This window comes from Mastigoproctus giganteus, chromosome 9, assembly GCF_048544385.1.
Source record: "Mastigoproctus giganteus isolate SK-2022 chromosome 9, ASM4854438v1, whole genome shotgun sequence".
Classification (NCBI taxonomy): Eukaryota; Metazoa; Arthropoda; class Arachnida; order Uropygi; family Thelyphonidae; genus Mastigoproctus; species Mastigoproctus giganteus.
Window position 1 is genome coordinate 97,627,926 of NC_143583.1, and position 25,779 is coordinate 97,653,704.

The following is a 25,779-nucleotide window of genomic DNA, read 5'->3' on the forward strand; positions in this document are numbered from 1 at the left end:
CATGATTTTAGCAAAATTTTGGCACAATCCTTAAGTTAGGGACTTAGTATATATTATAATTTTATTTCTACTATGTTTCACTTGATAAATTTTCACTTATAGTTAGTGAACAACTTGCGCAGTCAGAGAACTGCAAAACCTCTATTACTGCCATTTTCTAGACATACAGCTGTCTTTAATTTATTTTTTAAAAAAATCCATCGATCATGTTTAATTAAAATAAAACTGTAGTGTGATGAGACACCAGATGTAGATAGCAAAAAGAGCACATCCTCTCAATTTACCAACAAGGGGCTCGAGAAGAATTCCAGTTAAAATAGTCTGTGAGATGTTATTAAATTATTATTTATTATTTTTTTTAACAAGGAATTTGAATAATCCACAAAAATTTAACAAGGCTTTTTTTAAAAATAAATTAAAGACAGCTGTATCTCTAGAAAATGGCAGTAATGGAGGCTCCCGCATTCCCTAATTACATAAGTTGTTCACTAACTATAAGTGCGAAAATTTATCAAGTGAAACTGTTATATAATGGAAATAAATCTTACAACCCTCTTCCAACACACCCCTTAGTATGCCTAAAACGATTTATCAGTTTTTTTTTTGTTTTTTTTCTATGCATTACAGGTGTTAAATGCTAGGGTTATCAGGTGATCTCCTCAAGGAAAAACCTATCAAAACCTATTGCTTGCCCATATTCGAAGCTTAAGGTTTTGCACATTCGCATCAATTATTTCAGTTAAAAAAAACCAAAAAAAAAACCCATACACATGCACAACTTTATTCAAAATAATAATAAGAAGAAGAAGAAGAGGCACAATGGCCCAGTTGTTACGATACTACTGGACTACCTATTTAAAATGGTTGAGTTTTCAATAGTAAAAATAATAACTAAAAAAATAAAAAAGAATAAGCACACACATCTAGTAAAGTGCTTATTGATAAAGTTACAATGCTTGTTTGCAGTACACTCTCAAAAATATTGCCCTTGGACTGAGCCCACATTGCAGTTCACCTTCACTGAACTTAAACTATTATCATGTAATTCAGCTAAACTATGATCAAGTAATGTGTCTCTTGTTTGTACTCTTCTCTGGTACACCAGATCTTTAATCCATCTTCCACGGACAATAATCTAAAGACAACCATACAAGGAAACAGTCATTGAGATGTGCTGTCATTGCACTGAAAAGTGCACTTGCTGGAAAAGTGCACAGCATCAGCGATCTACTTTTTGCTCATTTCTCAGTATGATTAATTTTTATTCCTACATGTGGAAGTATAGGCTTCTGGTTAAAATTTGGAAATGAGAAGTTCAGAATCAAGAAACACAGGCATAATGAAATTGTCAAAGTGATTACTGAAGCAGTTTTTCTGGTTTCACTTGTGAACTTATGACAAATGGACCAAGGAGAAATACCCTGATAAAGCTTTAACTTTTATTTTTTATATGTGGAGTAATCTCCTCCCCATCAAGCCATACCACTGAACAAAATATTTTGTGTAGAATGTTCACTGCTATTTCCCGCTAGAGCTGTTTGTGTCTGAAAGTTAGTTATGTTTGGCAGTAGGCACTGTGGCCAAACTGGAGTACAGTGAAGTAGAGTATGAGCCTTATGCTTCCATTATTCTGTTTTAAGTTAGAAGAAGAAAAAAAAATATGCCTGCTCTTCATTTTTGCTTAAGTTTGCTTACTTACAAATTTATATGATGTACAGTTTGATTAACTGTTAGAAGTCAATCATGATTAGGAAAGTAATAACAGACATCACAACTGATTAGCAGATTCTCAGTGGTCCAATGAGTACATAATGGAAATGAGCAAATTCATGATAGGGTAATTGGGATAATCTCTGCCCCCCCCCCCCAAATTATTTTATACATTCTGCTTCTTTTGTTATTGTAAACAAGGAAATTTTCCTGTGGTAGAATGTAGTGTTCTCTCAGCAGCAGAACTATAGATAGGATTTGTAGTCAGTGGAAGAAGGTCATTAATGGCCATTAATATTCAAGTGAGGGAGAAAGAACTGAACCTTGAAGGCTGTCCAAGCTAGAATTACTTGAAGTTAGAAGACAGAGAACCAACTACCATTACCCACAGTTGGAAGTGTGAGAAAAAATTCTAGCTACCCAGTTGCAAAGAGAAGACAAACAATAACATGAAAGCTTGTTTAGTTCTTTATGCCAAACACAATCAAAAGCCTTGAAAATGTCAGAAGCAGCTACTTGTGTTTTTCCACACTTTTCCATTGAATTTGCCTAAAGATGAGTAAGCCAAGCTATTTCTAGTGGATCAACATTGGCAGAATCCACGTTTGCAAGAATGTTTTGTATCTATCAGCATAGATATAAAATATTCATGCATTTTTTTTTTAACTATAGAGTGAAAATGAGATAACAAGATTTTTAGAAAACACTGAGTAGAGAAATTATGCTTACTGTTTCTAAAGTAGTTTAAAATAACCATTTTTTTTTTTTTTTTTTTTTTTTGTCTTAGGTAGAACACAAATTACTTATTTCAAGAAACCACAAATACATCTGCTAAGAATCTCAGCATTTCCACAAATGTGCATAATAAATATAACTCCCTCTCTCCAATTCTTTATTTTTATCATAAAATGTAATTTTGTGAACTTTATTATTGTTGAAATGATGAAAGTTTGACATACACTCACAGGATTATACTGTTCTATACATTATAAATAATCTTTGAATTTATATTACAAATGAACTTTACAAGATCATTCCAATGCTTCTGGTGGCTCTTTGACTGCAAGTTTTTTTAATATTCCTAGATTGCCATCTAATATAACTAATTCACCTGAAATAAAGGAAAGAATAATAGCTTAATTAGCTATTGGAGAGAGATGAAAGAAATAGAGGCTAAAATTTTACAATAAATACATTTTTGGATTAACAATGCTTATGATAAATCTGTTATAAAAATAGCATTATACACAACCTTCAGAAAAAGTTGAGTTTTATTACTTTCACCATAAAACATAATGCTGATAACTTTTTTTTTTGCCAATTTATTTGTAAATCACATTAACTTTTGACACAACAGAAAGAATCATATTGAAAATTACCAGAAAACATTAAAATCAGTAAATAAAAGTAGGTGTGATATTTTAAAAATATTTTATCCAGCTGTTAGGTGAGTTTGGCTTAAACTCTATGGGAAAACATCTGATTTAGAGTACTATAACTTCATTTAGTTGAAGGATATCTAACACTGTTTTATTAATTTCTATTTTGCATTTATATATTATTTTTGTTCACTGAATTATATAGGCATATTATTCAGTTTGTATTTTTGTGTTCATTCAATAAAGGTATTATTTGTCAGCGAAGTGTGTTCCTTAGGTTATCTGGTTTGGTATTATGTCTCTCCCAAGTGTTGGGATGTGAATAAATGTTGAAAAAATTAATACAGTTCTACTACCAAAACTCTTCATATGTTTATCAGAGCATTTGTTACGGCTAATGAAAAGAGTACACAGCTGACAACTTTAGACTTGAAAAAACTGGGGATTTGGCAATTCTAAGCAGGAGAAAGCAAATTTTTTTGCAAAAAAAAGTAGGAGATTTTTTAATATCCAGGCTTTGAACTCAAAATTAAATTTCACTGAGAACATGTATATTTTATATTAAAATATAGCTATAGGATTCTTTAAAAGTACAGAATGTTATCCATAGCTGCCAACTTTTGGTTTTCCAAAAGTTGGATATAAGACATTTAAAAGCAGGAAGATTTTTTAGTCATCATTGCCAAAATATAGACATAGAACTATTTACCCAATATAGTACACCCTTAAACACTAGTGTACTTAGCATATTTCTATTTGAGCAATATATTAGATAGTTTATTTTGATTGTCTTCAAGAAAGATACTGTTTTTGTAGACTTTAAGTACCTTCAAAAATGTTAAGTCAAAGTATATGTTCATAATGAGTCATACTCATTACTCTTTAGTTCATAATGAGTCATACTCATTATGAACTAAAGTTCATAATGATGGCCCTGCTGTCTAGCCTTGACTATCAAAGCATTTTCAAAAAGCTTCACCAGAAAGATCTGAACTCAGTTTTTTCTTTCTTAACCTGGCTGAATAATTCTCTCATACTCACTTTTGCTATAAAGAACTGTAAAAATGACAAGCATGACTTGGGATAATTTGCTATATTTCAAGCTTCTTTATGCACTTGTCAGTTCCCCAACCAAGGACCACTGAAAACATCAATTCATTCTTCTTTTATAATAGCAACTGGCAGAACTGGTGGCAAAAAACATCTCTTGCTTTATCTTTAATAACACCAAGAAGTATTGTAAGCTTATCCACAGAAAATTCCAAATTTGAAAATGATGCATTGCCAAATAATGAAATTTGTGCTACTTCAGCATTTATCAGCATAATCTTTCAGTGGGGACTCCTGCAATAAACAGTTACATGCAGCCATAAAGTACTTTGCAAAGAATCTTCCCTTGTTTTAGACATTCCATGACCCTGGCATTAGAAATGCCTTGGCTAAGTTAGAATCATCCTTCTGGTTTAGTCTGATTTGGTAGTAATATGTCGAAGTGGAAGATTTGAAAACTGTTGATAAAATAAATTTTCAACATATCTAGGACTAATGGGCTCAGTATGTGGATGTGAGGTAAATTGGATTGAAGAGCTGTTTGGATTTTCAGACATTAAAATAACATTTTAAAAGAAACAAGCAGACAACTTTATTCAAGCTGAAAAAGAAAAATGCAAACAGACTTTCTGCATGAGTGAGAATAACATGCATAGAATCATCAGCTTGCTTAGCTTATTTAGGATTGCTTTTACCAGACGTTTGCAATTCAGAAGTTCTCTTCTTGAATTAACCATTTTGTCTTCAAAACTTTTTGGATCATTAACTTGATGGCACACTATGGCCATAGATGCTGATGCACCAAATAAATCCCCAATCAGCCAACCAGCCATTAACTTGCCTAAAGATGAGTAAGCCAAGCTATTTCTAGTGGATCAACATTGGCAGAATCCACGTTTGCAAGAATACAAATAAATCCCCAATCAACCAACCATTAATTTGCATAAAGATGAGTAAGCCAAGCCTATTTCTAGTGGATCAAGGAAGAAAACTTTTTTTCTGCGTCAGCCAAAATTTTCAGCTACATTGGTGGTAATCATCCAAAATGGAAGCAGAAGGTTTTAATAGCTGTTGGAATAACATTTTTCATCATATCTATGAGTAATGATCTCAGTAAATGGATGTGAAGTATCTTGGATTGAATAGCTAAGGTCAGATTTTCAAATGATGCATACAGTTATTAGATTTGTTCTATTTAGGATTGCTTTCATAATCAAAAATTTTCAATTCAGATGGATCTCTGGGAGCTCATATCTGGTGAGTATGGGCTTGGCAAACCCAGGGTCCTGAGCTGGATATCATAATTCTTCTCTTTCTTGGTGATTCCTTTGTACTTCTCTCCCTTTCTCTCTCTCAGGGGGTAACTCGGGAATTTTTTGTTTTTTTTGGCTGGTGCAGCATAAACTTCAGGCTTCATTGTACCATATGGCTAATAATAATAATATGTCAGTTTCACTCACTGGTGATAGCTTGCTGTTTGTTTTTATGAGCATTAGCAACTAAGGCCATATTGCTCCGGGATATGCGGTAGTCATTCCCTGACCTTTCTGCATCCGCCATATTTGGTGGTGACGGGCTCGAACCCCGGTCTAATCAAGAAGCGTATGCTACGCACTGCTGCTCCTTCCCACCTGGCTACGGAGGCGCCTGATAGCTTGCATTTTTCAATTTGGTAACTCTGAAAAGTCTCACATAGCTTTTTTTCATCACTTCTAACCTCATCTTTAAACAGACTTTGACATCAGAAGGTGCCACTGTTCTACCAGTTTAGTTCAACGTTTACCCAAAGACAACTACATGTACACACATGCTCCAAAATATTTTTTACTTCAGTGGTATTCATAAATGAAAATGTTTAAATATATCTTTCTTTTTAGCACTACTTATTAGATAGTAGTAAATGCCCACCAAATATTCATCCCCTTTTCAGCACACAAATTAATCAGATGACAAGGACAGCCTGTTACCACAATGTGCTGGATCATCTCTTTAAGTAGCTTTTGCCACTCCAATTTTTAGAATTGCCATAACAGGGGAATTATTAACACCAAGTGTCAGTTTTTTTAAAGCCCATAATGCCCAAATATTTCACCCTGGAGGGTTGCCTTCCAACACGGCACTGAGAAATTCTTTTGATTTGACCTCAAATAATGTTAACAATTGAAATTGCAGATTTTTCAAAGCCATCTCTACCTCCTCTTTCCTTCTGTGCAATTTTATTAATAATGCCTGCTGTTTTTGTTCTATCACATCCATTTTTTTTGTGCTATTGCACTGTAATCATTGCATTGCATTGCATTCAAGGAAAAATACAGCAGATATTGTTAATGAAATTGAACACTGAGGGTACGAAGAATTTATTTGGATATGTAACCAGACATTTTCAAACAAATGTTTGATTACATCACATTACTTGTCACCTGAAACTGAAAATTACATATACATACAGTACATATTTGTAGAAGAATAAGAGAAATTTACCTCAATATGATTCATAGAACACTTCATAGTATATAACAGAGCTATGATGCTCAATATGTTCTACATTGATATCAATATTTGTGGAAGAATAAGAGAAATATTGATATCAACATAGAATGTATTGAGCATCATAGCTCTCTACATATATACTATGAAGTGTTCTTCGAATCATATTGAGGTAAATTTCTTTTATTCTTCTACAAATATTGATATTAACGTAGAACGTATTGAGCATTACAGCTCTGTTATATACCATCAAATACAGTATATCTGTATATGTCTGAAATTTATGCCATATTTCTTTAGCATCTTTCACCGTCAATTATATTCACAGAACATTAAAAAAAAGAGATTCAATATAGATAGTGACTAGCAATAATAAGGTGAAGTGCTTCTTGCATTCCACATAATTTATGCAATGTAAATTAACACACATCTGATGGCCAAATTGTTAAAATAAGCAGAAATTCACAGGTTTTTAAGAAATCCTAAATTTAACTTAAAAAATAGTAAAACCTTGACTTTTTATTTTTCAATTCCTACTATTAGTTCACACTCTCCCTATATATATTTATATATCTTGTTCAAATTTTCAATCGTTAATAAAATACTTTTTATTCATCCACTCAAGTTCAAATACATTTTTTTAAACTTGTAGTGGATGACACTTGATGTTAATACAGTTTTTTCAAATATTAATTAAATTTAATTAATTAATTTTAGTTTTATATGGGAGAAAAAAATTTCTCTTATATAAGATATTTAGCAGGATATAAATTTAGGAATAAAACTGAAATCAACAGGCAGTAGCTCAATCGGTAAAATGCAAGGATTTCAGTATTTTTCACGTGAAGGTGAAGAATGCGAGTTCAATTCTTGCGAAAATCAATAATTTTTTGATAAATTTTTGAAGTTGAAAGTCGAAAGTTTGTTGTTGACCTAAGTAGGAATTGACTTTAAAAAAATTTTTTTTATATTACTTGTTTGTGAAAAAGACTGGGAAATGGCTAGATAAAAGTTGGCAGGTAGGTAAACATGTTTATATCTAGCATGTTTGGTTGAAAGCTGGTGCTGAAACCAGTCATACCATAGCCAGTCTGAAAATATGTTTTCCATGTTGTGTTAATCTAATTTTCTGACAGCTGTTTAACTTTTGGCATCTTCTTGATTCCAGTTTAATATACTTATTTTCTATATGCTTTATGAAACAGATGCTTTTTTTTTTATATTATGCAGAGCAGAAAAATGAGGCACGAGATGCTGCATTCTCATTTTGGGGTGTGCTGTTCCAGTACTTTTTTTTGCAACTGTAAATAGATATATAGAAATCCTCCTATATATCTTAAATAGGAAAATGAATTGTAGTTAATGAAACCAGCAAATAAACTAAATATAGTTATGTGATTTAATAAAAATACAGAAATTTCTATAGACCTTATTTTGAAATTAAAAACCCACCAGATTGGAAAGTAGAAGTAACACCATGCATCCCTACTACACATGGAAGTCCATATTCTCTGGCTACAACAGCTCCTATTTTGGTGTTTGTAAACAAAATAAATATTAAAGAAGAAATAAAGTATAAAAATGATACAGCCGTAAAATCAAATACTGTCTATGGAATATCAATTTTTTTGGATATTCTTGATATATTTTGAACAAATGGTATATTTTAAAAAAAAGTAAAGATTGTATTTATTAAATGCTATTAATCACAAAAATTTAATTCATTCTGAGAGGCAATAAAACATTGTCAAATAAGAAAGAATTACAGTTTAATTATAAATTGAAAAATCTGTTTTCTGAATTTCATATCTCTACAATGCAAAAGTAATTAAAATCCACATTAATATGAACAGCTGAGGCAAGCTAACAAATGTAATATATAACTAAATCCTCGAGAACAAACTACCTGACTATCAACTAGGACAAATGCAAAAATTTGTGGTTTTCTTCCTTTAACAAAGAACAGGTCAGACAAGAATTTCAGTATATCAGTTATTAATATATAATTCAGGATAAGCAATCTATTCTGGTATTTATTTTTTAAACAATCAAAAATGATAAAGATTAAATAAATATTATAGTTTAGCATAAATGGGATTACAGTAAGCTAAATTATATGAGCAAAATTATTAATTAACATGTGGCACCTGTTTAAATCAATACACAAAATAATAAAATACATATTTTAGTTCAGAATATAGTAAAATGTTATTTGAGCTGTAAGGCAAAATGTAAACAGTAAGTCATCTCTATGGTTTCTGTAGTTGTACTGCATTTATTTATCATGTAGGTAAGTTCTTGTTGATGTTAAGAATTTTGTTTTACTTTCAGTTTATTTTCCACAAATGAAAAGTGGCTTATGAAATCGCCCTGTCTAGGTCTGGCACCAAATACAGAGGATGCAGAAAGGTCAGGGAATGACCACAGCATATCCCTGGAGTAATATGGCCTTAGTTGCTAATGCTCCTAAAAACCAAACAACACACACACATTCAATCCATACCACATTTTTCAGAACAAATGAGGTAATACTCAACGAAGTGGGTACGAGATTAGCTCAGTGCGAGCAAAGTTTTTACAGCTCCAGCAAATAGAGAAGTTTTTCTTAAATTATTACCATTTTATTGCCTAATTGGCATACTAATTTATTTTCTAGAAGTAGCTTATATTCCTACTTACAATACTTAGTTTATTTTGAACTTAGATAGAGATTTAGTGGTTATTACTTAGTATTGGTAAAACTTGTGCCATTCGAACCTTGCTGTCATTATGTAGTATCAATACAGAATAGCATTATGCATATCTTGAACTTGATAGTATAAGGCATAACATAAAACTAGATAGCATAATACATAGCACTGTGGTAGGAATCTGTTAGCTTAGTATAGTATTGGCAATTGATCAATTAAATTTATAAATCCTTTTAATTTTTATTGTTAACTAAATTGCATTTAAATGGGAATCATGCCCCAGACTAGAGCAGCAAAGCAACTTGGCAAAGTAGCAAAAGTGCTGTGGTTAGGGAGAACCGTAGGGGATGATTCTCCAACGCATCACAGTCTGAAAAAATTGCAAAATGCGACATGTTTGTGGATCTCTCTTGAACAGGACATGGTCTAGCCATAGAGGATGTCTTTGTATGTGCTAGGTGCAGAGAATGTGAAGAAATTATGCCCCAGCTCAGCGTTCTGATGGACATCTATGAGAGCTTGAAGAGTTGAATGAATGCCCTCGAAGGAATTAAAATGGGGGGCCCATCAAGTTCTCAGCTGCCCAACTCAACACCAGAGCACAGTCTTATGTGCCCGGCAACACAGCGGCAACCTTCAGGGAAGAATATGCTGGTCCCACAGGAGCTAGTTATTATTGGTGACTCAATTGTCAGGGAAACGGGAAATATATTGTGCAAAAAGGATAGGTGGAATAGGACCAGGGTATGTCTACCAGGGGCAAAAGATGGTGATATCATTGTACACATTAGCACTAATGTCATTAAATATAGGAGTAGTGAGTTAGGGTTAAATTTGAAAGTGTCCTCCTATCATGTCTGGGCAGAATTGCCCAGACATGATAGGAGGCAGTATATGATGAGAGTCTTGACAATCAATTTGGCGCTGGAGAAATTGTGCAGGGCTCATGGGGTAGAATTTTTCTGAGCATGGTCTGTGCTTGTTAACAGGAGAGATTGTTTCTACAGGAATGGATACACTTAAATAGAAGGGGTGCAAGAATATTTGCTGATGCTATCGAGGGAACGTAAGGAGGGTTGGAAAACTCCTAGCTTGGGGGGGGGGATTCATAGATTAATAGTAGCCGCAGGCAAATGTGGAAATGATTCTTGCACTTCTTCTACTGGAATGAACAGCAGCCCGGAAAGTCAGTTGCTGGGGATTTCAGGAACTGCTGGGGGTCATGAAACAAGTAAATACATGGGCTGTGTTAGAGTAACTAAGAGTAAGAACAGGTGCATGTATACTTGCATGTACACCAATGCTAGGAGTATAGTAAATAAATTTGATGAATTTGAAGTGCTGGGTAAGACATCCAAGGCGGATATTGTTGGGATATCAGCGATGTGGTGCCACTCAGATAAGGGATGCAGAATTGGAATTTGGGGAGTACAATGTGTACAGAAAGGATAGATAGGATATGAAGGGAGGAGAGGTTATGCTGTTAGTTAAGAAACACAAAATCTAAGGAAGTGCATCCAGTTGACATAGATGGATAGTGCAACACTGAGTCAGTTTGATGTGATTGATATAAGCACTAGGAAAGCAAAAATGAGGGTAGGAGTTTGTTATAGACCTAATGACTCTGATGAGTACAGTGACCAATTAACAATGAGATAGTGGGCCAGTAAATCAGAGTGTCTTATAATAGGGGTTTTTTAACTTTCCAGATATAGACCGGAATTTGTAGGTTGGTCACTTGCAAACTAGAAAGGCTTTTGTGGATTTATTGGATGATTGTTTTCTACAGCAGCTTGTTAGCATTAGCAGAGGAATAAGATGCAAGAAAAGCAAGCTTATGCAGCATTAGCCAAAAAAAAACAAAAAAAAACCCCTCCCATTTCACCACTCCATTTTTCCCAAATGATCATCCAGCTCAGGATTAAATTCATTTAGGCTATCAACTTCCACAACAAAAGATGTGGAAGTCTGTTCCACCAATCAACTACCCACTGACTAAAGGCAAATTTCTGCACATCTATTCTACAATTGCCTTTCCTCAATTTGAGGAAAATTGAGGAAAGCACTTGTTCCACCAGTCAACTACTCACTGGGTAGTTGATTGATGGAACAGACTTCCATCTTTTGTTGTGGAAGTTGATAGCCTAAATAAATTTAAGGGAGGCAACAAGAGGGAATAACACTCTTGATCTGACTATCAGCAGTGATTATTTATGCATTAAGAATTTACACATAAAGGAACCACTAGGTGGCATTGATCACAGTGTACTGATATGGGATTTACTTAAAGATGTAACTACCATCAGGGGTAAAGGGAAGGATTTTTGCTTTCATAAAGGCAGCTACAGTGGTCTCAGAGATTGTTTAGGTTATGTACAGTGGGGCCAACTGATAATGTTACCAACAGCAAATTTTAAATGGGAAGCATTCAAGGAAGTAATTTTGGAAGATACCAGGCTTTTTGTTCCAATTAAGAAATACTGCTCTAGGTTCAGGCACAAATGGATGTCAAATGAACTAATGAGACTCATGGGAGAGAAGAAAAATGCATGGGATGCATGTAAATTGTTAGGTGCTGCAGAAGCCTATGGTAGATACAAGCTAGTCTGTAATCAAGTCACAAAGGAAGTTAGGCAAGTGAAGGCAGATTATGAAAAATCTTTGGCAAAGGATGAAAGAAAAACACCAAGGATTTCTTTACTTATATAAACTCTAAAAGGAAGGGGATGAATCTGATTGGTTCACTTGATATCGATGGTTCGACTGTTGATGATCCTGCTCAGATAGCAAACAAACTGAATGAGTATTTCGCATCTACATTCACACATGAGGAGCTATTCAGGGAGGGGAATGCCAGAGGTGTATTCAACTCTGGCAGTAAGCTACATAATCTTGTAATAACTGAGAGTAAAGTTGAGGAGAAATTGTTGAAGATAAACACAAGAAAGGCACCTGGGGTGGATGGAATCTATCCAGTTATATTAAAGGAGGTGGCAAAGGAAGTAAGCAAACCCTTAGCCATAATTATGAGAGCTTCCCTGGACTCAGGGGAGGTACCCATGGACTGGAGATGTGCAAATGTGTCCCCAATTCACAAAGGGGGATCGAGGGGTGACGTGAGTAATTACAGACCTGTTAGTTTGACTTCTGTTCCAGGGAAAATAATGAAGTCACTGGTTAAAGAAGCATTGCAGGATCAACTATACAAGACAGCAGTAATAATTCAGACACAGCATGCGTTTGTCAAGGGTAAGTCTTGTCTGACCAATTTGATTGGATACTAGGATGTGGTCACAAAGCAACTGGATGCTAAAAATAATTTTGGTATCATATACTTGGATTTCAGGAAAGCTTTTGATACTGTTGCACATGGAAGACTACTGCACAAATTGGAGCAGTATGGCATTAAGGGCAAGTTGCTACAATGGATAAAAGGATGGTTGAGTGGAAGAAGACAGAGTCGTGATCAATGGGTACTGCTCTATGTGGACTAATGTTATTAGCGATGTCCCTCAGGGTTTGGTGTTGGGCCCATTGTTGTTTTGTATATTTATCAGTGATATTGATGAAGGTATATCAAGCTTAATGTCAAAGTTTGCAGAAGGCACAAAGGTTAGGAAAGTGTTGTAAATAACAGTAATGACAGTATTCTGCTGCTACAGGATCTAGAAAAGTTGGGCCGATGGGCTGAGAAGTGGCAACTGAAGTTTAACATTAACAAATGCAAAGTACTGAATATGGGTAGCAATAACCCCAGAGAAATGTACCAACTATGTGATGTTACACTCAGGGTAGTGGTGCATGAAAGAGGCCTGGGGTAATTGTGCAGTCAGATATGAAGTTTTCTGAGCAGTACAGACAGGCTGCCAGAGTAGGTCATGGGGTCTTGGCAATGATATACATGAATTTTGCGAGCAAGGATAACGAGGTGATTATCCCCTTCTATAAGGTGATGGTCAGGCCACACTTTCAGTACTGCATACAAGTCTGAAAGCCTCATTTTAGGAAGAATGTAGAGTTGCTAGAACGAGTACAGGGAACGGCAACAAGACTGGTGAAGGAAAAAAAGGGGTGCTCTCAAGAAGAAAGGCTTAAGTTCTGCAGATTCTGGAGACTAGGCACCTGCGAGGCAATCTGATTGAGGTGTATAAGGCCTTGAATGGATTGAGCAGGCTCAATGTTGATGGGATTCTTCATCTTGCTCAGATTACAAACCTGAGGGGGCATAGATTCAAACCGAGGAAAGACAGTTGTAGAATAGATGTGTAGAAGTTTGCCTTTAGCTAGCAGGTGGTTGATTGCTGGAACAATCTTCTATCTGTTGTTGTGGAATTTGATAGCTTAAATAAATTCAAGGCAGAACTTAAACAAACATTTGGGATGAATTAATCAGTGAAATGGGAAGTTTTTTTTTGTGCTGATGCTGTATAAGCTTGCTTCCTTGCATCGTGTCTCTAATGCTAATACTCACAGATGTATTCTGTGACAGGCAGGAGCATTTTTATTTTGTTCTGCCCTTGGAACAAGATGGCCTCCTCAAATTATACTTGCCTCCGTAGCCAGGTGGGCAGGAGCAGCAGTGTGTAGCATATGCTTCTTGATTAGACTAGGGTTTGAGCCCGTGACCACCAAATATGGAGGATGCGGAAAGATCAGGGAATGACCACCGCATATCCCCAGAGCAATATGGCCTTAGTTGCTAATGCTCCTAAAAACCAAATAAGAAACAATCAAACATCAGATTATACTGCCTGTCATAAAAAAAAAAAAAAAAAAAACTTTGCTTTGATAATATCAGGTCATTAATTAACCTGACTGCTCTCCTTTAAATGGAATCAAGAAGCTTGAGAGAGGTTTTTTGGGCACCATCCCAGATGTGCAAACACTGGAACATTGTTCATAGTTTTTTTTTTAAAAATGCTCAGAGCAAAAATGTGGATTTCTATATTTTCTCCAGATATTTTATTTTTCAAATCTTCCAACATAAGCTTATGGATGGTAGTAAAACCTTGTAACAGCACATAGTGGGAGTTTGCTTTGATAATATCAAGCTTTACATTTGGACAACACTGAAAAGACAGAATTCATAGGATATCTGGATATCTGGCATTAACACTGTCACCCCTCTGACTAGTGGACGAATCCACCGCTTGGAAGGTATACAGGTACACTGCATTCACGTAGACGGTAATTCAATGTCAGTATGGATAAACACACTGTGAGTTAACAGACTTTGAAAGAGGGATGATAGTGGGTGCCTGACGCATGATTCACTCTATCGTGGAGGTAGTATTGAAATTGCACTATCCCCGTTCAACAGCATCAAGAGTGTATCGGCACTGGACCTTGGATGATTGGAGACTGGTCTCCAGGTCCGATGAGTTTCAGTTATTTTGAGCGGACTGGAGGTGCATATCTGTCAGAAACTGCAAGAAGCTATGCACCCGTCATGTCAACAAGGAACTGTTCAGGCAGGTGAACGGTCGGTAACGGTCTGGAGCATGTTCAGCTGGCACACGTCTCTGAATGGTCCAGGTTATATATCCATCCTTGCAGACTATCTGCATCTCTTCAGGGTCGTCATGAAGAGTCCATTGCCACAGGGCAATGTGCTTCCTCACAGAGCTGTGGTGACTGGAACATGATTTGAAGAGCATTCTGCAGAATTTACCACCACGGAATGGCCCCCTATTCACCCACATGAACCCTGTGGAGCAGCATCTTTGGGATGCTGTGGAAAGGTCCGTTCGAGCTTTGGATCCTCCACCCAGGAATGCAATGGAATTATGGACAGCAGTGCAGCAAGCATGGATGGAAATACCTGTGGAACTCTTTTGTGAACTAGTGGACTCAATTCCTCGCCGTCTGACTACCCCATTACTAGGTAGGTATCCCATGATTTCTGTTCACTCAGTGTACATCAGAACACTAAAGTTTGTCTGAAAAATTTAAATATTTATAACTTACCATGAGAAATGAGACCACCCAACTCAGTAACTATTCCTGCCAAACATGGAAAATATGGGCTCCAACCTATATCTGTGCTGTAGGTAATTAGAATGTCCCCTTGCTTTAAGAAAAAATTACACAAACAGAATATTAGCTATAGTCACATATAATCTTATGTAAAAATAGTTCATTGGGAACCTGCATGCTTAATGAGATTTAATTAATTATTTAATTAATTTATTTTTTAAAGATCTGCTGACTTACTTAACAAGAACAGAGAAATGTTGAGGAAAAGTTGTGAGTTATGGTTGAATTTGAAAATGTCTGCAATTCTGCCCAGGCTTGACAGGAGAGAGTATATAAAGAGAGCTTTCTCAATCAATTCAGCCCTGGAGAGACTGTGCAAGGCTCTTGGGGTAGAATTTTCACAGTGTAGTCTTTGCTTGTTAACAGGAGAGACTATTTCTACAGGGATGGGATGCACTTAAATAGAACAAGTGCAAGAATGTTTGGTGATGCTATCAAGGCAGTGTTAGGTGGGTTGGAAAACTGCTAGCTTGTGGGGGTCACATGGACTAATAGATTAACAATAGTCACAGCCAGAGATTTCAAGCTGTGAGTCATCATGGAAGAGGTAAATACATAGCCTATGTTAGGGTAACTAAGAGTAAGAACAGGTGCCTGTATACTTGCATGTACATCAATGCTAGGAGCATAGTAAATATCTGACATTGTAGGGATATCAGATACGTGATGGCACTAAGATATAAGGGATGCAGAATTTGATTCAAAAATATAAGGCAGTGCATCCAGTCGACATGGGTGGCCAGTATAATGTGTAGTCAGTTTGGTGTGACATAAGCACTGAGAAAGCAAAAATAAGAGTAGTGTTGTGTGTTGTAGGTCTAATGAGTAAAACAAACAACTGTACAGAGAAATAGTGGGCCAGTAAATCAGAATGTCTTGTGTAGGATTTTAATTTTCCAGATAATGACTTTGTGTTGATCACTCACACACTAGCAAGACATGAATATTTATTGGATAACTGTTTTCTACAGCAGTGTTATAGAGGCAACAAGCAAAAGTAATACTCTTGATTATTCATGCATTAAGAATGTGCAGATCACAGTGTGTTGATATAGGATTTACTTAAAGATGCAACTACCAACAAGAGTAAAGGGATGGGTTTTTTCATAAAGGTAATTAATCAAGAGTATTACTTTCATTTGTACCATCCTTTTAGTTTAAAAAAGGCAGTACTATAAAATCAGGATTTTATAATGCTGTTAAATTTAGTTCTGAAGATAGTGATTTGCAAACAATATTGCAGTTTTTATGGTATAGCCTTTAAAAATATACCCTATGCAGTTAGTAACTCAACTCATAGAACCCCCCCCCCTTTCCCATGCTGTTCAAGATTCACAAGTTTCACTGTTCAAGTACAAGATTCACACTTCTGAAACATGATATCTATCTATTCCATGCCAGTTTGAGCAGAGAATTAAGTAAGCATTTAAAGACAGTGATTTTAGTTGTCTTTTCATCTTACAATAAGTTACACACCATGTTTGTTTCATTTCATTTTTACTGTAATGATAATGCATTCAGATATAAAATTAAGATGGTTTGATCATTAGTTATATCCTGGTATTGAGAAATATCCCCAAATGAATAAATGTCTGAAATTACCAAATACTGATTTTTCAAAAATATGGAATTAAAAACATGCTGTTTTCAACCACAGAATCCAGTAACGATGTCTATCCAAAATGATTTCTCAATATTCCTTCCATCATTTAAATTACTGTCTTTGAATGTTTTCACCACAGCCAGCAAGAAGATGGATATCTGAAAGCTCCTTGTTAGAGCTTCCGACTTTTTTTATTTTAGTGTTAAAACTGGATTCTAGGGAAATGACAAGCTACCTCGCAAAGGGACACCTTCATTGGGGGAAATAGGTTTCTAGTGTATAGTTTTTAATTCTCTTCTTTCATCCATTAAATCAAATGGGATTTAGAGAAGAGGTTTGTAATAAGAACCTTTCCATTAAATAATCTTTTTTGATTAAAATCTAAAATAATTCTTGCATGCAAAGAGTATTTTAGGTTTAATTATTTCATTTCCTGTGCAATAAATTTCGGGTCTTCCATTACCATGATTTGATTATAATCTGCTTTGTGAATTTTTAGTGATATTTTCAGCAATTAGGAGATGGTTGACAAAAATATGTTGCTTATTAGAGAAATTGTGGCGAAGGTAAAGAAAGCCAACACAAGAACCATGCCAAACTCATTTCCTGCTACTGCAGTTTCTCCCTGCATTCTTGGTAAACATGTATGTAGAACTCAATAACAATGTATTGATTAGTTTTTTTCTCATTATTAAAAGCAGATTATGAAAATTACAGGTACACCCTCCAGACTGCCTCAGTATTAGGGTGTTTATCCCCCCTTCCCACTGTTTTAAAATAGGAAAATGACTTCTACAGACAGTGCATGTTATTAGTAGTGGCAGTAGAAGTTTGTTTTCCTATTTTAAAACAGTGGGAAGGGGGGGATATAAACACCCTACGATTGAGGCAGTCTGGAGGGTGTACCCATAAGTAAATTTCAGCCCACTCATGAACTCCAATAATCTGTTTTTAATAATGAGAAAAAACTAATCAGTACATCGTTATCGACTTCTACTGCCACTACAAATAACATTCATCATCTGTTTACCATGAATGCAGGGAGAAACTGTGGTAGCAGAAACAAGTTTGTCGAGTAAAAGTTTCCCATGGTTCTCATGTTGGCTTTCTTTACCTTAGCCAAAATTGTTTGTCATTATCACTGGCTTGCTAAGCCCAAAATAATCAGGTTTGGCAGCCCTGCATGATTTAGCTTTTGATAAACATGTCTCGGTCAGATTAGTACATAAAATAATGCTTGCCAAGTAAAGGAAAATAGTCAAACAATGTGCTAAGTTTAATCGACAGCCAACTTCCAGTTCCTTGGATGGTTTTATAACAGTTATAAATCTATTTTATTGCAAAGGATTACTATATGTTTTCTAATATTATACTTCATAAATTTCATAAGAATTAAATCAATATATGTAAAGTCATAAAAAAACAATTTGTGGGGAAAAAGGCAAAAATTTTAACCTGCAGCAGGGACAGCAGAAATTTAATGATTTATGAAATCATACTTATAGGTTAATCAGAAGCCAGCACTTGGAAACTGGAAATGAATAGCATCAGCTTGTTAGGAGGAAATTACCAGTGTAGAACAAAAATGAAGTAAAATGGTATCTCAAGACAAATAACTTGTATGTTTCTGATTAAAACCCCAGGCTAGATAATATTTCCAGGGATCTTCTTTTTATTCAGTGGCAAGTTAGAAAATACTTAAACTGAAATAGGCCCAAACACAACTACCATTTATAACGATATTCCTAAAACATTATTTTAATTACAGTTAATATTGATATTATTCTAATTAATTTCATGTTCAAAATATGTTTTTTCATAGATCACACCAAAATAATTTTGCAATTTGTCAGTTTAAGAAAAAAAAATCTAAAAAATGCCATGAAGATACTGGTCTAGATTTTTACCTGAAGGGTAGATGCCTCTTGAAGAGAATTTATCACTCGTGCTGGTCCTTTTGCAATTCCCCTACTGACTGGAATACCTAAAATGGAGGAAAATATAAGAATCTAAATATATGGAGTTCTCCAAAAATAGGAAGATATTTTAGTGCTAATATAAAAAAAATAGCGGTAACTAATTTTTGATACTCCTGTGTTATGTTGAAGAATACTAAAAACATGCAATTTTGAGTCCATATTTATTTTACTGAGTGTAGAGAAACCATGTAAGCTTGATATTATGGATGCAGTTTTGCAATGTGGGACACTTATTAATGTGCAAGGACTATTCAAAAAAGGAATTATTATAACTTTTTATTTATTTGTCCTAATGTACAAAAAATTTTGATGTTCCTTTAAAAATAGTTCTTGTTTGATGTCATGTCCCTAATCCAACATTCTTATCATTTTACAGAAATTTGCGGCGCCTCAGTAGCCAGGTGGGAAGGAGCAGCAGTGCGTAGCACACACTTCTTGATTAGACCGGGGTTCGAGCCCGTCACCACCAAATATGGAGGATGCAGAAAGGTCAAGGGAATGACCACTGCATATTCCCGGAGCAATATGGCCTTAGTTGCTAATGCTCCTAAAAACCAAATAACAAACAAACAAACAAACAGAAATTTGCAAAAATCTATTCTATTACAAGTTTCCTCTGCCATTCTGATCACCACTTTTGAAGAACTGAAATTGCATGATGTTATGCAATCTCAAATCCCCTTAATTTTTTTTAATGTAGAGAAAGGTAAAAGTCACAGGGAATGACTTTTACCTTTTCCCTTCATTAAAAAAGAGAGGATGTCATATGTATCTGACATTGATGGAAGCCAAGACCCCTATGACAACTAGAGTAAACTGAGGATGTGCACTGTGATATCAGAGCATTCATCCACCAATACAGAGATTAGGATATTTTTAGCAGATATGTTACTGTTAATATTATTATTTATATAGTGCATTAGCAGCTAAGGCCATACTCTGCTGTCAAAATAAAATAAATTACTTCTACCCATGTAAATTCTTATTGGTATTTGTTGAAGGCAGGAGAAGCTAAGGATAGCAATCACTGAAGAAGCAGAGGAAAAACATCTCAAATTTCTGATGTACAGAGTGTGTTTATAAAAACTAGATTTAATACTTGTAAAAAGCCAATAGCTTAATTTATTTTATTTTGTCCAACAAATACTGGATAGTAACTGTTGTATGAAGCGTCATAACACTTCAGTACATAATGTCAGTAATAACAATATCAGCAGATGATAGTAGTGGTGCAGTGCCTAGTGAGATTAAGAAAAGAGCGACCATACTTTGAATATGTGGGCTACAAGGCTTGATAACTAGCTACCATTGAGTGGATAATAAAATGAATAAAGATGATATTTTTGTGTTTATTAATACATGATTTTAGATTGCTTAGAAGAAATATGCCTTCCAACTGAAAAAAATAATAATAAAATAATAACAATAAATGGTGGTATGATTACATCAAGCTGCAGAATTTACCTACATTATAATATTAAATATAGATGTAAATATACCATAGTACAGCTCTTAAATGAAACTACAATTGTAGTGTAAAGGCATTGTTTCAATTGTATCTTGTATTGTGATCATGTAGTTTCATTTAAGAGCTATACTATGGTGTATCTACACCTATATTTAATAGTATAATCCTAAGCTCTTATAGTATTATGCCTTGTTGCATTTATTTATTATAGTATTATTACATACACCTTTTGGCATCTCTCATATTGTGGGAATAACTTCACAACTGGATTGTAATGAGTGTAATACCAGGGTACCTGCCCACCCACTGATGAAAGGCCAACAAGCTTTGAAACAGTGCCATCTGGGTGGTGGTGCCCACCGAGAATAAGTTAGCATAGTCTTCTCTATTAGTGAAGCGTTACTTATTTGAGGTAGTTCAATACATGGCAACTTGTTGCGAAGGATCACAATATGAGATATAATTGAAACAATGCCTTTACGCTACGATTGTAGTTACATTTAAGAGCTATGCTATGGTGTATCTACACCTATATTTAATAGTATAATCCTAAGCTCTTATAGTATTATGCCTTGTTGCATTTATTTATTATAATACATTATAATGTAAATGCCTCTGGATTTTCAGTTATGATTATAATAATAACCAGCAATAACAGTAACTGGAATTGATTGGTGCAAGGAGGTTCAGGCTTTTGCTGCATCAGGCAAAAAAATTTCACCAAACTGCCAGCCTCAACTGCTCACACAGGTAACTTATTCCATAATTGACAATTTGCTGCCTAAAAGAAAAGTTCCCACAATCCAATTTATATCTCTTTCACTGTAACTTGAATTTATGTTCCCTAGTTCTAGTATTGTTAAGTAAAGCATTTGCCAATTATTCACAACCCTGACTGTGACAAATAATGTTTACAAACTTTTCACTTGCTGAGACAAGCTGTATTTCTAACTCCTAATCCTTCCAACATCCATAGGTCTGTGCTTGTTAACAGGAGAGATTGTTTCTACAGGGATGGGATACACTTAAATAGAAAGGGTGTGAAAGAATATTTGCTGATGCTATTGAGGCAGTGTTAGGTGGGTCAGAAAACTGCTAGCTTGGGGGAATTCACAGACTAATAGATTAAGAGTAGCCACAGGAAGAGGTGAATGTGATTCTTGCAATGCTTCTATTGGAATGAGTAGTAGTCTGGAAAGCAAGTTGCTGGAGATTTCAAGAACTGCTGGGAGTCAAGAAACAAGTAAATACTTTGTACATGGGCTGTGTTAGGGTAACTAAGAATAAGAGGTGTACAATGCAGAAAACTTCTTTATTCTGGCATTACATACAATCTGGTATAAGGATTCCAGGGAATGACTTATGATTCTTGCATGTTCCAACGTAGCCGGCACCCACAAGTGCAAATTACTCACTGTTGGGAAAAATCAGAATCCTAGGGCATTTAAGGAAGTCAGGGTGTTTCCTGTGATTTATAAGGCAAATAAATGAGCTTGATTACAACACAGATTTTCAACAATTGGTTTCTAAAGAACTTTGTGCCTGATGCCAGGACTCATTGTAAACCTGCGGGACTACCTGATGACTGCAAAATTATTTTAATACTTGATAATTGTTCTGCACACCCTCCTGCTGAAGTTCTAGTCAAGGACAATGTATGTGCTGTTTGCTTGCATTCCAATTGTACTTCACTAATTCAGCCTTTAGACCACAGCATTCTTCCTGCGTTCAAGTGCAGGTACAGGGATGTATTTCTGTGGAAAATGCTAGACACTTGCAACAAAGATACAGGAATAAAATAATTTCAGAAAGCATTTAATGTTAAAGATGCACTTTGGAGTGCAGCAAAATCCTGGGGCAATATATCCAAGGATATTTTGATAAACAGCTGGCATAAACTATAGCCATCTAACTTATTTCTTGATGGTGATGATGAACCTGATTTTTGTGTTTTCATATGTCTGGTGAGGAAGAAATAGTGAAGAATTTATTGGAATATGCAAAAGTTTGTCATGTGAAGTAGCCCCAAGTCACTTGATGAAGGGGCTATATAAGAGTGTATAAACATTGATGATGTTCCAGTTGTGCTCCAACTCATTGATAGTGAAACTGTAGATATGGTAATGAATACTGATAAGAACAAATCAGATGAGAGTGACGATGCTGATGACAATGCACTGAAAGACAAAATGTCTACAGATAGGTGCATCAGCCTGACTGAGGAACTAATTTGGGGAATGGAGCAAAAGAGCTTCATCAGTGAGCAGCATATAATGATATATAGAATACAAGAGTTTTTCATTAAAGAAAAACCAAAGTATATGAAACAAAATATATGAAGTTCACCCTGAGCCTCAATCTTCAACCTCCAATACCTTGTGCTTCTTCTCTTTCTGTACCTGTCACCCCCAGATGTTGAATTGTCTTCATATGAAGATTAGTGGATTAATATTGATTAAACAGACCCTGCTTTAGAAGTGTATTAATTTGTATCTATTAAATACAATTTCTTTCTTTACTTTTCATTGTTTATTTTATATTTTAAGCCTTAATCCATAAATCTGGGTCACCTCTGGTCCCAAGCAAGCTTACCAAATAAATGGTCCAGTACCTGTGTGTGTGTGTGTGTGTGTGTGTGTGTGTGTGTGTGTGTGTGTGTGTGTGTACAGTCAAACTTGGTTATAACGAGCATCAAGGGGCTGACAAAATTTCCTCATAACTGTTACTCACTATATCAGTGATGAGTTAAATCTATCTTCTATTTTTTTTTAATTCTCAACAACTTGATAAAAAGATGGATTCAAAAAACAAAAGAAATACTACAGAGAGAAAAATAATACAGTATTAGTATATACCTATGTATTATTATTATTAATATGCTTGTATTCAGTTTATAAATCGATCCAACCAACTATTGTTACATACAAAATCGTAATGTCCAAATTGTTTAGCAAATTTTTCCACTCGGGCCTTCCAAATCGGATCATCTATTGAAAATTCAGCACTTCTTTGTGTAGTGAACCATTGATGTTTGTAACCTTGCACTTTCTAATCCTCCCCCCCCCCTTTTCAAGGTGTAAATGAGTGATTAATGAGCGAGTGTGAGTAAAATGGATATGGCTGCTTTTCCTTACTTTCAGGGTAAACTTTGGCCTCCTACTATCCTTCTTTCTGCTTATTCTTAAGGTTTCCGGAGCATGTAGGTTAAAGAGCATTACATCCCTACATATATACCCTGAAACAACCATCTGGATGGTGATGAATTATAACCGAATAGGCAACTCATTCTGAAGGCATTCGCTATATAAGATGTAATGAAATGATGTCACTATAATAACTTCAGTTAATTAACTGCATATAGACATCACATATTTGCACTAACTGATATGTCTGTAAATTTTCCCAGAGTCTGAGGCTTTTGCCCTGAATCTTTATTAAGCATTATACTACTAAAAATCATTTGACATTTCTCACATTGTAAATTTAATTTCATTATTAGGTTGTCGGCTGTTATACCATCAGGGCAGTATCTACCCACTAACTGATGAAGAGTCAAATAGCCTTGAAATGACTGTCTAGTTGGTGGTATCCACTGAGAATAAGTAACAATGGACTTCTCTATTGGGAAAGCATTAGTCTCAACTAATTAGCAAAAGTTTTCATTAGCAAAAATATTCTTGAACCTTTTCAGTTTAAGCATATACTATCCCTATAAAAGCAGTTTTTCCTGCTAACAAGTACAGACCATGTTGAAAAAATGATTGAGATGTACGCAAAGTCTTCAGGACAAAAATGATTGACAAGGCTCTTATGTACTCCTACCTATCATGTCTGGGAAAAATTCTAGATACTATCAAACTTAAACCTCAATTGCTGCTTTTTTTTTTTTTTTTTCAACTTTGTTCTGTACCTGTTAAGTAAATCCTCAGATTGCCTTTTCTTGATTATCATTGATATCAACATGTACAACATTATCACCTTTTGTTCCCTTAAAAGATGACTGTTCTGGAACATCATTAACTTTTGCTCCTGGCAGACATATCAAGGTCCTATTCCAACTATCTATCCTTTTTGCACAATATATTTACTGTCCTCAACAGTTCACTTACATATCCAAGCCTAAGCATTCCCTGAGCTCCTCCTGCTCTAGTCTGAGGTGCAATTTTAAATTAAAATTATCACACTGAACTAAGAGAAACACAAGTACAGTAATATTGCTACACTATTCCCACATTTTGATAGTAGTATATACTACACTATAAAATCATGTTTGCATTGTTATAAATTTATAATTTATATGATTTAACATTTCTAATATTAATTATACTTCTGTGGAATTACAGAAATTTAAGCATTGGTGAGTGTTTGTGCATCACTATCTATTTTTAATATAGTTAATACAGTAATAATGATTTCTGATTTCAGTAAGGTACAGTGTATATATATACATAAAACAACGTTACCTTTCATTTCTAAGCATGATATATTTTCATTTTGGTGATGTACATATATCTGAAAAATGAAAACGCACAAGAAATAAAAAAAAACATAAGCACATGACTAAAAGTAAATTTTTGTTATTAAATAAATCACAGAAAAAAAAGTACCCAATGTTGCCAATAACTTAACAATTTACAGAACAGAAAGTAATGATTTCAGTATTTTTCTGACTCCACCATGTGGTGCTATTAATATGAAACGTATGGCTTGAAATAAAAATATCAGAGCTACAAAATGATTTTTTTAATTGAACAATCTTACAGCTCCTAAAATAGTGTTGTTTATTTCAAGTGCCTTTGGATTTAACTCATCAGCAGGACACAAAACAAGAACCCTTAACTGTATCTCCAGTAATGTCAAGAGTGTTGTCATATGATGCTCACGAACCTGATAGTATGAATACTAGAGAATATATGAATAGGAAAGAGAAGCTATGAATACAAGAGAATACCTTTATACAACAGTCACAGATGCCATGAATAAATATACACCATTAACCTGGTGGTAATATTGCATCACTTTACAGAGCCAGTGTAAAAATATTTAATCCTGGTGACTTACTAGTTGGGGATTAACAATTGCTACTTTTTATATCTTCTTAATAGTGTCATTAGTCTTGTATGTGCTGCTTTTTTTTGTCTCTTCATACTGTAAGCTGAGTGGGCCTATAAGGTGATGGAGTATTGTTTACATTACTCCACACTGTGTGGTCAACTACATTTTTTTTCGTGTAGTGAAATGCTGCTTTTGATTACAATGGTATGCTTTTTACCACCAAAAGCTTCTTATTACCTTTGTGAGTATTCTCATGGAAAGTAAGATAAATTCTGATTAGAGTTTGTGGCTATGAACAGTAAATCAGCTAACTGCAAGGAAT

General features: G+C 34.8%; 1 protein-coding gene across 1 annotated transcript in view; it reads right to left on the minus strand.

The window, feature by feature from the left end:
• Window positions 1–2,741: 2,741 nt before the first annotated feature.
• The window catches only part of LOC150080577 (uncharacterized), a 66,824-nt gene continuing 43,786 nt past the window's right edge, over window positions 2,742–25,779 (minus strand). Inside the window, exons 8-13 of the mRNA XM_090380743.1 lie at window positions 25,164–25,289; window positions 24,866–24,914; window positions 18,863–18,939; window positions 15,284–15,386; window positions 8,079–8,153; window positions 2,742–2,821 (exon numbers count right to left, since the gene is read on the minus strand). Coding sequence (XP_090236869.1) covers window positions 2,742–2,821; window positions 8,079–8,153; window positions 15,284–15,386; window positions 18,863–18,939; window positions 24,866–24,914; window positions 25,164–25,289 — 510 coding nt within the window. The remainder of the gene's footprint in view (window positions 2,822–8,078; window positions 8,154–15,283; window positions 15,387–18,862; window positions 18,940–24,865; window positions 24,915–25,163; window positions 25,290–25,779) is intronic.